The sequence below is a fragment of the Molothrus aeneus genome, chromosome 6, assembly GCF_037042795.1.
Source record: "Molothrus aeneus isolate 106 chromosome 6, BPBGC_Maene_1.0, whole genome shotgun sequence".
Lineage (NCBI taxonomy): Eukaryota > Metazoa > Chordata > Aves > Passeriformes > Icteridae > Molothrus > Molothrus aeneus.
The window spans coordinates 48,649,091-48,664,339 of NC_089651.1; the positions used below are offsets into that span (position 1 = coordinate 48,649,091).

The 15,249-nt window shown below is 40.0% G+C and overlaps 1 protein-coding gene across 5 annotated transcripts in view; it reads left to right on the forward strand.

Moving 5' to 3' along the window:
* TUNAR (TCL1 upstream neural differentiation-associated RNA) overlaps positions 1–15,249 on the forward strand; it is a 161,703-nt gene that overhangs the window by 117,404 nt on the left and 29,050 nt on the right. For 2 of the 5 annotated variants that reach the window (XM_066551297.1, XM_066551296.1), the window contains one exon: positions 14,485–14,779. The exons of 1 other annotated variant lie outside the window; for it this stretch is intronic. In XM_066551297.1, the coding sequence (XP_066407394.1) occupies positions 14,741–14,779 (39 nt within the window). In that variant the 5' untranslated portion in view covers positions 14,485–14,740. Of the gene's footprint in view, positions 1–6,128; positions 6,218–13,735; positions 14,328–14,484; positions 14,780–15,249 lie in introns of those variants that run through there. 2 more of the 5 variants (XM_066551299.1, XM_066551298.1) reach the window with 2 other exon arrangements.

Below are 15,249 nucleotides of genomic sequence, written 5' to 3' on the forward strand. Positions count from 1 at the left end.
TGATACTGGCTCTCAGCTTCCAATACTGCTCTTGACTACTCCCTTCAAAAGCTGCAAGTTGAAATGAAATTGAGTTGTGATGATAGAAAAAAATAACCAGGTTTTTGGACTGAAATCTTTTGAACCTTTCCAGATTATTTTTCGTAGGACTGTCACAGGAGTGTGCTTACACTGTGAGATTGCTCATTGTGTCTAGTTAAGCCATGTTAATTAGAAATAGGACTACAGACTCATTGTGCCATTATAGTCCTCTTTACATGTAGCTTGATTGATATTTTATGGCTCTGTCGAGTTAATGAGTCACATGGGATGCAAACATTCTTTTTGTTCAAAGTTTAAAAATATCACTGCACATACTCTTTGAAGTGCTCTGGAGAAAGAACTGGTCACAGGTGCTCTATAATGCAAATGTTGTATGAATGGATGACTGGGCTGAGTCTTCCATATGTGATCTTTTCTTTACAACCCCAAAAATCTTCCTCATGCAATGCATGAATCAAGACAGAAACTGATATAAGATATCTGTGGTTCATTTATTTTTGTTTTATGAACTTTAGAGTCTAGCATGCAGTGAGAATGATTGTAATACCTTCATAATAAGGACTGTCTTTTCCTGAAGGAATGCAGTCAGAGAAAAAATTGAGAAGAAATAAAACAAAGTCTTTCCCTTCTGTTCAGGAGGTGCAAAAGTAAAAATCTCTTACAGCTAAGCTTGGGAACAAGTTGGGTACTTCTGATAAGCAAGAGAAACTGGGTCATTCACTAGATGACCTCCTGAGGTTCCTTCCTACCTGAATCAACCTATAAGCTTATATTTGTAAAATATAACAGCCCCACACCTGTTGCCATTACATCCATGGTTGTGATCTCTTTGGGATGCTAGCTGGACATCTCTTACACTCACTGAATGAGTAGCACCTGGTGGAAAACAATGCATGTTATTAAAAATGAAGCAAGGAAAAATATAAGCTGGTGCAGTTTGGGGAGTCAAAAGGAGTTAAAAGCTAGCACTCTCAACTTTTGCATACTTTTAAGCTGGAAATTCCCATTCTGGTCAGAGGAGACAGTGTAACCATCAGTAAGATCATAGCTAATGCATATCAGTGCACTGAGAACTACATAGCTTGAATAGCTCCTCTGGCAGCTTGGTGATGGAGACTTTTAATTTGAAAATGGCATTGAAAGGATGAAGCAATATTTTCTGAAATTGCTCCAGCTCAGATTTCAAGAACTTGATCCAGGCCTTGGTGAGAAAGTGGTTTGGTTCTAGGTATCCAGGTCTCAGGCACCTCTATGGCATGTAGCAAACAGAACAGCTGAAAGAATTGCCCTCAGTAAAAAATCTTACTAAAATCTTAGTGCAGAAAGACAGGCTAAAACTGTTCACAAAGATGAGCAATCAAATTAAAATAATTCTCACCTTTTTTTCCCCCTCAATTTTTGCCAGGGGTTGGATCAGAAGAGAATTTGACCTAGGTAATTAATTCCATGACATGATCAAGTTGCAGTTTGGGGTATCTTCTGCCTTCTTACCTGAATTCAGGATCCCCAGGCTGTTTGCTTCACACCTTTCTCCTTTTAACATGAGTTTCAATGCTGTCATACATTTGCCTCCTCAATCTGCACCTCTAATCTCTTCCCACAGATCGTTTTTTCCCCAACGTGTCTATTTTTTAGCCCTGCCCTTAGACTTTCCACCATAGTTTTATCCTTGATTTGGCCTTCAATCATCCTCTTTCTGTTTCACCTCCATTTTGTAATTTATCTTTTATTTTAGGGTTCTGAGGGGTGATCCAGCAGTTTAGAACTTTTTCTTTTCAAGAGCTAATGGACCTGGCTCACTTCAGAGTGGACCCTATAGAGTTCATGAACGTCTGAGGGAAAAAATGGCATTATATCGATATATCCTGGCAGCTTATTACAGTATTCCCCCATCCATCACATGCATGGTGTCTGAAAGGAATGTGTTGTAACCTTCTCTCAAAGCAGCTGAAAGACCAGAATAATTTTCCTTTGATAAAGGATTTCTGTTTCTGAACCATGAAGAAAATTCTGCCTCTTTCTCAAGCTTGGCACTTACTTTCTCATATTTGGGCACTTACACTGAGCACAGGGCAATAAATAAAAAGCTGTTTGTCAGTTTAGATTCATGTTGGCACATGTGTTGGCATGATATGGACATATTTAAATACAGGTTCTACTCTTTTACAGGGAACACCAGATAGCCCAATGGCAGCATGTCCAGCTCTGCAGTGTGAGAACTGATTTCATATCTGACATAAAGGGACTGTTTGAGCTTAATCAAAATTAAACACAGTTCTCTAATTTCTCACTGCTGCAGCTACAAGTAGAAGTGATCACAGATTTTTATTTTAAAATATGGCTGAACTTAAGGCACAACTGAATCTTAAGCTGTAGACTCAGCTTCCTCAATCTCATGGACTGGTACTTGTTCTTTAAGCACAAATAAATTTATTCCAGATATGAATATGGATATGCACAGAGTGCATCATTTATGTTTCTGGCTAGAAATAAAAGTAATGTTATTGTTAAAGACTCCAATTTCCACCTCTGTTTATCTTTGTGTTTCTTGTTTATTGTTCTTTCTCTCAAGGCTTTGCACCCTGGACAGTGCTAACTTTTAGTACTCGTGTTTTTTAGTATTTTCTTTTTGGTCTTGGGACTGTTTCATCATTTGATTATATTTCACCAAGGAAATAATGCAGGATCTACTATTTAATGAAAACAACTTGCCAAGATACAGAGAAAGGATTGCTTTGATGAGGATTCTCTGAGCAGGATACAAAGAAAAAGAATATTTGGAGGTCTTTTGTGCTTGGGGAGATGCATGTATTTCATAAAATTAATTGATCCCAGTCTTTTCATGGGATCAATTAATTTCATGCTTTTTTCATGCTAGAATAGTATGTAAGAAAATCTAGGTGACACAATACAGCATTATATTTTGCTTGTTAGGATCCTGGCTCCTTGAGGAGCCTGTATACTCTTAGTGTTCCTTCTGACCTTCATAAAGCACTAAAGATGCTCAGAGTCCTTCCTGGGACAGTCAGACTCTCCCAGGATGAGAGGGGAATACCCATAAGTCCTCTGCAAGGGTAGTGTCACCTTCCTATGCAAAAACAACCCTTGGAACAAATTCAATTTTTCACAGTCAGTAGCTGAAATGCCATGTCTTATGGAAAACTATGGATCTTCCAGTGTTATTAATATCCTACCTTTGGGACATACACACGTTGACCTCTAGTCACAAAATGTATCTTTGAGTGCTGGAAGTATTTTGTACAGAATATAAAGCAAATATTTTTGCACAAAGATTATTGTATCTGATGGAAGAGGGATAATTCAGACATTCAAAATAATTTCCAGAGGCAGGTGCACTTTGTAGTGTCAAAACACTGAAGTTCTTGATGCTTAACAAGATAGTGACAAATTTCATGGCCACTGACCTCTGTTTCTGGAAGAAGCTACTGATATCTTATATCTGTCTTTCTTTTTTTTTTTCTTCTCCTATTGCCCAATGTTTAAATGTGCCAGTCTTTCAAAGGTTCATTCAACATCAGACCTCTTCAATGATTTCTCAGGCTGGTAACCCAAAATAGGTACCCTGGGCATGCTAAAAATACACAATGCATTGCAAGCATATTTAGAAGTCAAATGTGAGTTGAAAGGAGGAGGTGCATTGAGATTTCTGCCATGTAACAGCAGAGGCTTTATTGCAGTGGCAGTGCTGGAGCAGCCCCTCATCTGTGGTTTCAGGCCAGTGCTTGCACAAAGCACTGTGTGCTGCACCAGTGGCAGCTTCTCTGTGGGTGGAAGTGCAGTTTGCTCACATGTGCTGTGCTAGATGATGCAATTGCTGCTTTACTGCCTTTTCCTTTCAGGGGTGCTGCATGTGGTGCTCTGGAAAGCAGCCCTCCGCCAGTGGGAGGGCTCAGACACCCAACCAAATTGCAAAGCTGACAAGAGGAGGGAAATTTTCTTAGGGACCCAGCAGGGTCTGAATGGAGTTGATACAATTAAGATGTCACTGAAAGTTCCTGGATTGGGCTATAGATGTGATTTTCTCTTCAATGCTCAAAAACCTATGTTCTCACCTTCCTATTTGTGGCTATTCCAGAGTCAGTGGGGTTGCTGTGCATCTAGAGAGTATTTGCCTTCCACCTGGGCATCAGATACAGAGAGAAAGTAGTCAGCATATCTAATGATCAGGGACATAAGAGCAAATGCTTCCCCTACAGGATCAGCCCCCAAAGCTCCCTCAAATGGAAGACAGTGAACATGAACATGTAAGCCTAGAACACTCAGACTGCAGCAGAATGCAGAATTGTGACTGTGGAAAAGAGGAATACACAAACTAAGTGCTACAGCATTTTGAGGCAAAGCCCTGAGCTATCAGTGAGTTGTTCTGTGCCAAGGATGTGGTATTTGCTGTATCTGGCATGTGCAGTTCCTCAGAGCTTAAACATGAAACATGGCTCTGTTTCTTTTCCCTCATGTTTTCAGTGTATAACACAGATGCACTTTGACTCCAACCTCTCTAACAACAAAGTGCAATGGAAATAGGAGATAATTGGTTTTTTTCAAAATATGATGTTTTCACTGATTGGAAAGGGCTAGATCAAGCTCTGCTAAAGGGAAAAAATGACCCAAAGTATAGCTGGGTTAATAACTAGAAAGCTTTAAAGTCAAGAACACTGTGTTCTGCAAGATTTGGTGGCACTGCAGGTGGGTAGTACGTGTGGAAAGTATGAAAGGTGACAGCTGGACAGTAAATTCATGCAGCTGAGGAGTTTCTTTGTTTTCTGCTTGAATAGCATTTGGCTCAGTGGCATTTTGGTCTGTGACTGGGCTCATCATACAAATAAATGGACTGTTTTCTTTTTGGCCCTGAAGGGAACAGGCATGTGTTTGTGCTGCATATATTATCTGAGCAGATTCAGACCCAGCATCACACTGTCACATCCAGGACAACTTCAGGTCAGAGCAGGGTTTCAACCAGCTCCTTCCAAGTTGTTTTTGGTGATTTTGTGATGCCCAGGGACAAAGGAGCCAGCTGGCAAAGGTCCTCATCCACAGCCTCTTAAAAATGTATTTTAATGGGCTTCAGGAGGGAGATTTGAATTAAGGTTTTTAGGCTGAAGTTCCCATCACTTGGTGCCAGTAATTGGGTCAGTTACTCCAAAGAGTTCAGAACTTATGATTCTTGTTCTTCATATTTGTATTTTCCAGAGAGCTGGAAGACCAGTCACGAATGTGCTGTTTGCATCTAGGGGCTGCAGCACTCTTAATTGTTCATTCTCCACATATGCTCCAGAAAATATTGATAATGATAAAATGTTCTGTGGCACTGATAAATACAGCTCTCACAATAGATCTGATACATTTCTCAGGAGACCAGAAACAATTAGAGAAGTTATTCATAGTGAATTTTCTTTCCTCCTTCCTACCTGTTTGCTGTTAGTAAACAGAAAGCTACCAATTTCGTTTGCACTCTGGCATGCTAGAAATTAATGGAGTAAATGCACATGCTGTTTTACTTTGCCAGAGAATGGCTTATACAACAGATTTTTACTCTGTAAGACAGATTTTGCTGTATTTGTGCTTTTTTCAACTCCCCCTGAGGAGTATTAACTCAAAGCAATCACAAGACACCCATCCTTGCCTGCTGCTTCTTGAACTGCTGTATCCTCTTCTTTGCTTCTCGCTTTTCTATTTGAAGCTTTTTTTATTCTTTTTTTTCTTGATGAGGGAACAGCAGCAACCAAAACCCTAAAGGGTGTCTCCTTTGCTAAAATAATAACTATTTGATGTGAGAAAACAAACCCACAGAAGTCTTCTGTTCACGTAGGATTTACTTTCAACAACTGTGTTCTCTTACCCAAATGAAGATAGGTCGAGTGCTCTGTGAAGTACAGTACTGGAAAAGGAAGACGTGGGCACGCTTGGAAAATGCTGAGCTGCTTGTGAAGCTAGAGACACTGCATGTTTATGACTTGGTTTTCTAAGCAATCTCCAGAGCTTGAACGGATTACAGTGATATTTTAACAAGGCTGCTGGCATCCATCACCAGCTTTCACTTACTGAGAAAGCTAAAAGATGGAAGAGTGTAATTATTTCTGCATAAGCTAAGTGCTAGTGGCTGATTGTCACAAGAACTTTGATGCTTTAAACTTCTTCATCCTCTGAAGGCAAACAGGTAAGTCTCACAGGCTTCTCCTCCCGTGCTTCTTTTGCTGAGGGAGCAGGGGCTTGCAGGGGACTGGTGTCGAAGGGAAACGTGTTTGATATGAAGGCAAGCTGTTTGTCTCTGGATTTTAAACAAGCAGTATAGCACATTGTCATTTTCTGTCTGTCGGGTTACAAATCCATTTCCTAACAATAGCTATTATTTCTTTCCATAGCCAAGATATGAATCTCACTCGAAATTAATCCCTAACTTTTATACATTTAATACAATTGAAAGAGAATGTGTGTATCAACCATCTGTGCATACTGAAATAGCCGTTTCTAAATCTCTTTCAGTTGTCCTATAATTACTTCTAGATTGATTACTGTGGGTAAAATAATGTTATTTCATATGAAAAATGAAATAATATGTATAGGATTGTACTTTCTAAAGATGATTTTTGTTGAACAGTTTCTCCCTGAAAACAGGATTTCCTGATCTGAGATCTTTGGGCAGCTCACTTTTCAGAGGAGATCTGCATCATTGTAGAAATACTGTGGTAAACAAGGGGTTTCCTGTCTTGCAAGTGGGAATCTAACAGCATCAAAAATAGATATTTCTTTCCCATTCACCCTTGAAAGAACACTTATTCTCTTTGAGTAATGGCATTGCTGTGCCTCTAGAGGTGAAGCTTCCTATCTGAAGACTTTTAACATAAAAGCCCTTATTACCATTTACGGAAAGAAAAAAGACTCTTTGACCATAAATAGGTTTTATCTTAATTAAGTTTTTTTTGTCCTCTGAGAACGTTTGCTACCTTAAGTATTATTAGTTTTGAAGGGCAAAAATTTTACACGATTCTCTAAGATTTTTGTTTATAAGAATGACTATCAGAGAAGGAAGAATTTTGAGTTAAAATTAAATAAATAAATATTTATACTTTTTGTTTGCTTGTATTAAAATATGGTTGTTTACAGAAAGAATTCATTTAAGCTCCATTTCCAATCTGGCTATGATAATTGAAACAAATCCTGCTGGCAGACACAATTATAAATAAACTTCTAAGAATAATTAGAAGTGTAATTAAGAGAAGACTGAGTTATTATCACTTTCTCCTCCATATAATAATTCTGCATAAAAACATGAGAAATGGCTCTCATTAAAATCTCACAGCTGAGAAATCCACAGAAGGGAGTGAGACATTAAAACAAAGCATTCAAGATGTGCAAATACTGTGATTAATTAATTAAATAGAGACCAGCTCCAAGGAAAAGCCTGAAAGCAATTGGGATATTTAAGAAACAGATATATCATAAAGAGTTAACATGTTCAGGTTGATTTTGATTTTTCTTGTTTTGCTGTTTTTTTTGTTGTTTTTTTATGAGGAGGTAGCTCAGAGTACCTTGTGGATCTATATTTGTGTATTTTGCTGGTATCATTTAACTCTGTGAAATCCTTCTGAATACCAGGACCTTATTCATCAGTAAAGCTTTAAAAATACCAATCAATTGAGTTACTATTTAGGAAGGACTTGAAAGAGCCTGGCAGAGGATTCCTGATGGAGATTTTTCCCCTACCAGCTAAGGGGCATTCTCTTTTAAACTTGAGACTTTCTGAGCCAGTCCAAGTGATTTTCACTGGAAGGATCCTTACAAAGACACCTCTGCTAATGGTGAAAAGAAAACCAAACCAGCTGCTGAGTCTTCTGTGAAGCAAAGAATGAAGAGGCATTGGAGAGGTTTTAGCAGTCAGAATACTGGTATTCTGGAGATCAGCTGTATTCAGAATAGAAATGCCAGCAGCTGCTTAAATCTGGCTTCTGTCACATTCCTCAAGGTACATTTATTCAAATACTGTGCAGTATCATGACAACACCCATACTGTATACTTTGGAGTATTGAATAATGTTCAGGACTACTTTGGCTGTTATGCTACATTAATTCTAGCAGCATCCTGTCTAGCAATTAAGAGCTCTAGGTGTGAATCATATAAATATTCAGGTTATGTTACTTTTCTTAATGCTTGGAAGTTAACCTAGGACAGAAAACCTCTACCTCTTTTGCTAAAGGAGGAAAAAAAATGAAACCAAACAAACAATGAAGAAAAAGAAGAAAGGGGAAAAAATTAAAAAAAAGAGGGGAGAGAGAGAAATTTTTGTTCTATGTTATTAAACAGTAATGTCATGTAATACACACCCACAAGCTTAACAGAACTGTAGTAAGACTAATTTAGCCCATGTCTGTCTAATCCTTCATTAGCATACTATTATTTTTTTGCCCAGTGGGTATATTGCCTGCTGAGAAATAATGTGAATATTTATTAAACAGTAATAACTGTTGCTGCTTGAGAGCTTTTTTTGCCACGTGTGAACATGCTTATCTGGAGAAGAATTTTGGGCAGATTATCACCCTTGGGATTCAATGAATTCATGCGTTGCATGTCCTGTCTTACTACACGGCTCTCCAGCAAGATTTCTGTTTTTCTAATGAGATTCCACTTTGAGCACAGACACTGCAAACACATCATCACCTCTCAGAACACAGTGCTTGTCTTCTGGAGTGCTTCAATGTGAGCACAGAACTAGTCCATTTCAGCAGCTTTAAAGGGGCAAGGCTGCCTCTGTTTGGTGCAACAGGCTCAGCAGTTTCTGTCTGAGACTGGAGGAGTCTCCTAAGAACACAGCTCAGTCATCTTCCCATGGAAATCAGGGAGCGTTTTTCTCCCTGTCTCAGAGGATTAGAATAAAACTCTCTATTTTGACATCTAACTGGTGTTCGATATCAATGATTTCTCCCCCAAAAATACAACTGCCACTGCAAATTGCATGTAGAAAATGGAAGTTTAGGTCAAGATATCAGTTTTTAAATGGGTTGAAATCACTCATTTATATTTCATTTGTATGCTAAGAAGTTAATTTCAAAACAGATTTTCTTTTTCTAAGGAAACAAAGATGCTTAGTGAATGCAATGAAAATGGCTGTGCTACTAGCCAGGTAGTCACGTTTTTTGTGCATACATTTTTGATACAGCAGTACTGAAATGTTATTCTTAGAGCTAGGGTGATGTAAGTAAGCAGTGTTATATTACTGGTACATAACAAATTTAAACTGAAGCTAACTCTGCAATGAACAAAAATTAGTACTGGAATAGATTATTCTTGCTACACTGATGGGAATTAAGGGCAATTTCATTGAAATTAGTGAATGTAAGAGGTTTACATTTCCTTAAATGAATTACAAGTCAGATCCACTAATACTTGTTTCAGACTAGCTTATGAAAGTATGAACAAACCCAACAATTATCAAACAAAAGCTGTAATCTTTTATCATTCTTTAGTCAGTTGGCAGTTAAGTCATAGTAAAGCAGCATTTATTTAAAAAGAAAGAGAATAAAAAATCATAACTGTTTTTCATTTTACTGGCTTTACTTACCGTTTACTTACCACATACCATTTTCTTAGTGTCGTAAGTTTTTGACAAGTATGGTATCCTAGTCTGATTTGCATTGATGGAAATCAGAAAAGAAAGAGACCAGTTGCCATATAGAATATGGAAAATAATTATTAAACTAGTAATATATTTAAAATATGTTTTAAAAAGTGTTTAGGAATGCTAAATATTCTGCAGATAGATGGAACTATGTGTACATCCTCCATGATGCTTTGGATTTTTTTTTAATAAAGGTATATTTCTTATGGTTAGATTTTTCAATTAATTGCTGATGACCTGAAAATACACTCTCTGAAGCTCAGACTCTCTTGCATGTAATATGGCATTTAAACTAAAAAGGCAAGAAATCAATTCAGTTGTTTGTGCTGTAATTGACTGAATAGCAAATGTGACACAGGATCTTGAAAGGTCAAAATAAGAAACATGCCCAGAACACTTATTTGTAAATAATTTTCATCAGTTTTTAATCAAAATTTGATTAATAATTGAATTATACCTTTTATTTCATATTTTAAATAATTTTCATTATCTGGGCACACCTTTGTATTTCTGTTAAAATCACTGTATCTTTTACTTACAATACTGGATTTAAAAATCTAATTCGCTTCTCGAATCACAGATTCTGGAAAGGTGTGGCTTGCAAGGAATAAAATGATGGTCTTCATAGTATGAAGCTATGGTTGAGGGGAAGGCTAATGTTTTGGGAAGCAAGCTGCTTCATCTGCTTTCGGTGCCTGGACCATGCTGTGGCAGGCAGCAGGGTCAGCTGGGCAGGAGGGAGGTTTTCTGTGTCCCTTGGTGGCCTCTGCACTGTGCTGTGGAAGGCACCTGCTGCTGACAGGCACTGCAGAAGCAGTCTGAGCACACAAAGAGTGAGGCTGGTGCACCTCTGATTCCAGCTCTCTGGTTCTTCCCTGCTCCTGGCTTGCAGGGAGAATTCCCCAGAGACTTTTCCGCTTCAAATTCTTCACTGTCTGACAGTCTGTGGCCCCATCTCCTGAGTTGCCAGGGGCCTCTGCTGTGATTCAGGGCAGAGGAGAGTAATTACCCAGCACAGTAAGGAGCCCATCCACCCTGAGTGCCCTCTGTCCCTGCAGCACAGGCATCCACTCACTCCAGAGAAAGGAGTTTCCCTGTTTCCCTGGCCTCAGCCACCACGCTGTGCTTGCTGCAGCACTCCCTTGCTTTTTCCAAATGCCACCTTTCCACTTGGCCCTTATCTACACTCTGGACTAGAACATATCAACAGAAGTGTATTTTTTCTTCCCATTTGTCTCCCTGGGGACTTTCTCTCACTATCAGGTCCTGGCAGTAGAGTCTAAGATCAAAAAAGGGCTCTGCCTAACCTGGTGCCATGGCTTGTTTCACGTCCCCGTTACTTTGGTGCCCAGGGTCCTGCAGTAGGGGTCCTGTGTGGATCAAGGGCTTTGCCATGGAGAGTGCTGCCAGGTTTTGATGGGACACCAGCTGTACCAGTCCCTCATGGGATGAGGGCTGACTCAGTCCCAGCTTCTTCTGGTCCTTAGGCACACAGGACACCTATTTTCTCAAAGAGGATAATGCTACTATTGAAAGGATATAAAGGTGAGAAGAGAAAAGACGCATAAAAATGGAATAGGAGTAGAACATATGCATTAGTCAGCCTTTTCAATGAATAATAAAAAGCATTTTTATGAGATTAAATTCAAGTCTTGTGTAAGTGAAAGAGGGATACTGTACTTGCTTTCTGTAAGATACTGATTTTTATCTAAGCAGCCTTGCATTCTCTAAAAAAAAACCACTAAAAATTTGCACAAATGTTGACATCTCCAAACCTACCTCTTCTAAATTTTTTTAATAATCTGATAGCTGCTTCTTATACACTAGTTTGCTTTCATTTTGAAATCACCTGTTGTTGACTTTCTTTCTTTCTTTCTATGGTTGTTTTGTTTTATTGTTTTGCCCTTCAAACTGCCCTTCCCTAAAACTTCTAAAGATATTTTCTCCTCTACAAAGAACTTCAACACTGTTTGGTATTCTGCCTTGTAAAAAATAAAGTACAAAACAAAGCACATTAAAATATTAATACTTTGTTGTCACACTTTTTAAAAATTGTACTGTTGGGGATAAAAGCAGGCACCAGCATGAATGTAAAGGAGTAATAGTGGAAAGATAAAACAACAACTTATCATGCTGAAAGAAATCTTTCTTTACTACGTGTTTGGAGAAATCCATTCATATAGACTTAATAATTCCTTTGCAAGAATTTGTGAAATCTCTCCACCTCTCTTTGTTCCCTTAGTCTAAATGTTCCCATATTTCTCTGGATGTTGTACTTGGGAAATAAAGATTTCCCAGTATATGCTCATATCAATAAACATATTGGATGAACTGAATATATTCTGTAATCTGCTTCATACAGCAGTTCTGCTAACAGGATCTCATGGTTTCCTGAGCTTAGAAGATATGTGAAGCATCTGGCTTTGCTAAGAAAATGAGGCTAAACTGTAGATCTTTCTTTATAAAGCATGAAAGCAGTGTGGTGCAGCTAAGCTACTGTCAGAAAAGTAACTCTCTTCCTTAAGATAACCTGTCCCTTTTCACAAGGACCTGCTGTTTGCCACTTAGATAGGGCTCACTAGATACAGGCTGGAGTTTTTCAAGGGGAGAATTCAAAAATTCTGCTCTGTGGCTGCAAGCTAAGGCAATTCTCAGGGCCTTGCCCTTTAACTTATCCTATCACTATAGCTGAATTAAGAGCTGACCTGGCTCAGATCTTTGACAGTAATCGCGCGTGAGCAGTTTGGCCAAGATCTAGTGCTGTACTTTCTGCCAGGTCACAGGGAGAGAAACCTTGAGGTCTTTTCATTTCTTACATCTTACCTGTGCAACAGAAAGACAGCTTAGTCAGTGCTGAACAAATGCCATGATCTGACTAAGGATTTATACACCCCAAGGGAAATGTCCTCTTTCAGACACTGTGGTGTTTTGGGGAGTCCTTTCAGACTCTAGAGACACAGAAGTCAGTGGAAGCCCTGCCACAAATTGCAGGGTCCATTCCCTTGGCATCAACCTTGCAGAAATCCTCTGTGTTGCTCCTACTGGGCCATCAGTAGAGGCACTCTAGGAGAAACCCCTTTGAGCCAGCTCCCGTTACTCCGTTATCCCATCTCTTTTGTGGGCCAAAACTAAATGTCTTCTTTACTGTTTCACTCTTCCATGGAACTCAAATGTATTAGTTAAAGCAATTATAAGGCTTTGTCAGAGGCATCCCTTTTGTATCAAAACCACTGTCAAAGACACCTGGGCAATTCCTCTGTGTGGTGGTTCTGATTTAGAGTGCACCCTTTCAGCCAGACAAGTGTCTGCTCTGTCTGAAGTTCAACATGACAAAGAGGTCAGGAATAAGCAACAGTTACTGTTACTGCAGGGGCAGAGCTTAAGTGGCCACGTGTTCAACCAGAAACTCACATAAGAACAGAGCAAATGACATGAAGCTGTGTCAGAGGAGCTTTGGATTGGATATTAGGAACAAGTTCTTTATCCAGAGGGTGGTTGGGCACTGGAACAGGATCCCCAGAAGAGTGGTCACAGCACCAACCTGACAGAGTACAAGAAGCATTTGGACAAGGTTCTCAGGCACATGGTGGGATTCTTGAGGATGTCTTGCTCAGGGCCAGGAGTTGGACTTGATGATCCCTGGGGGTCTCTTCCTATTCAGGGTATTCTATGTTTCTATGATAACTGTGGAACTTTCTTGTCATTTTAACATTTTTGAGATGATTTTTGCTTTTCAGAAAGTGGCTACACCACCCTGATTCACCTACCTGTCAACACAGCTGGTTGGGTTTCTTGTGGCTGCCAGCCCCACTGGCCCAGGCTCCCCAGTCAGGGTGGCAGAGGGGCATTGCTGTCAGGGTGAGGTCAGCCTGCTCTCCTGAGTCCTGCCGGTGCAGCCCGGGCTGGGGGGCACCCCAGCTCCTCCCTGCTGCCCTGCTGAGGGCTTCTTCCTTGCAAAGCTTCCCTGCAGGGCAGCTAAGGACATCGAGTAGGGTGACAGATTCCAGGAGGAGGAGGGGAGAGGAGACGCAGGGGAGACCATCCCCTCTCTCTGCTGCTGCTGCTGCTGCTGCTGCTGGAGCTGGGCTGGAGCCGGAGCCGTCGATGTGGCTCCCCAGAGTTAGTTGCTCAGCAACCAGAATCAATTAATATGCTTTGCAGAAAGTGCAGGGAAAGCCCGAGCTGCTGTCAGCCAGCAGGCAGGAGGCTGAGGGTGACTCAGGATCCCACTCCTGCCTGACACCCATTTGGTCCCACCCCATCTTCTCCAAACACTCCGTTCTTTTCCCCTTTCTCCTTCCCTAGGGTACTTAATGCATGTGTCCCCAGATTCTTCAGGCAGAGTACCTCGTTGCTCAAGAAACCTCCTGCTTCAAGGCTTTTGCTTTTAGAGTCTGATTTGTATTTTTTGGTTATTTGTCAGATTTTATTCAACACTTTTCTAGAAATTCTAATATTCGTGTTCTTTGGGAAGGGAAAGGGGATAGCTGGTGTTTTTGTCAGATGATTTTAAAGATGTCTCAGGATGAAAAGGGATGTTTGGTCATACGCAGTTGAGCAGCAGCAATGAAAATGCATCATGTGTAAATTGGGAAAGTTTTTGCCTCTTCCTTTGTTACAGATGATCAGCACTGCATAAAGGAGACCAAAGAGGTAGTACTGATTGTTGTGAAACACCTAAATAATAGAATAAATGAGGGGGTGTTGCGGGATTTTTATATCTTCTCCTTTTCAGTATAGTAATAGGGCTTTGGTAAGGTATTATTTTCTTTTTTTCTTTCTTTCTTTCTTTCTTTGATTTTCTTTGGAGTCCCTCTGATGACACCGCGAATCTGGGAATGAAGAACTTCTCAGAGCTGATTGGAAATGGCATTGCGGAGCTGAAACTTAACTGGAGGAAATATATCTCCTGAAGAAGAAAATATAATGCACTGTAAGGATCTGTCTTCTGGTGAAAAATTCAAGCCTAGAGAAAACTTGTCCGCTTTGTTAGGAAGAATGGGTTGGACAATTTTCTTCAATTCCAAAGGATATCTGAATGCCATGCTGAGCTTAATCTCTGCAGCATGCTCTGTGCTTCTCATCTCTTCCTGATGCACTGCATGGTAAGGCCTTTTCTTTTCTTTTAATAATAACTATCTGATGTGGTGAAAGGTATAAAAAAATAGCAATAGTGAAATGAAAATTGAAAAAATGTAGAAACGTGACAAAAGAATGTTTGCTTGCATGGTTGTTTTCAGGAGCAAGTGTCCTGATTACTGCAGCAGCTTTGCAAGATCATTTCTGTCTTTCTCCCTTGCTTTGTGACAGTGTGTATGTGTGTGTGTCTGTGCACACCTGTGCTGTCATTTGCACTTGCACTGGAACATCTGCAGCTGCACTGTACATATTTCCATGCTAAGGAGGATGTTTAGGAATTTGTTTTGACATTTCTCTCTCTTCTTCCCTCCCTCCTTCGCTCCATTCCCCTCCTCCTGCCTCCTCCTTCTCTTGCTCTGTCTGTTTCTCTGGGGTTATGGTTCTATACCTTCCCTGCACCTCAGTCGTGCACTGACCACTAGAAGGCAAAAATGGG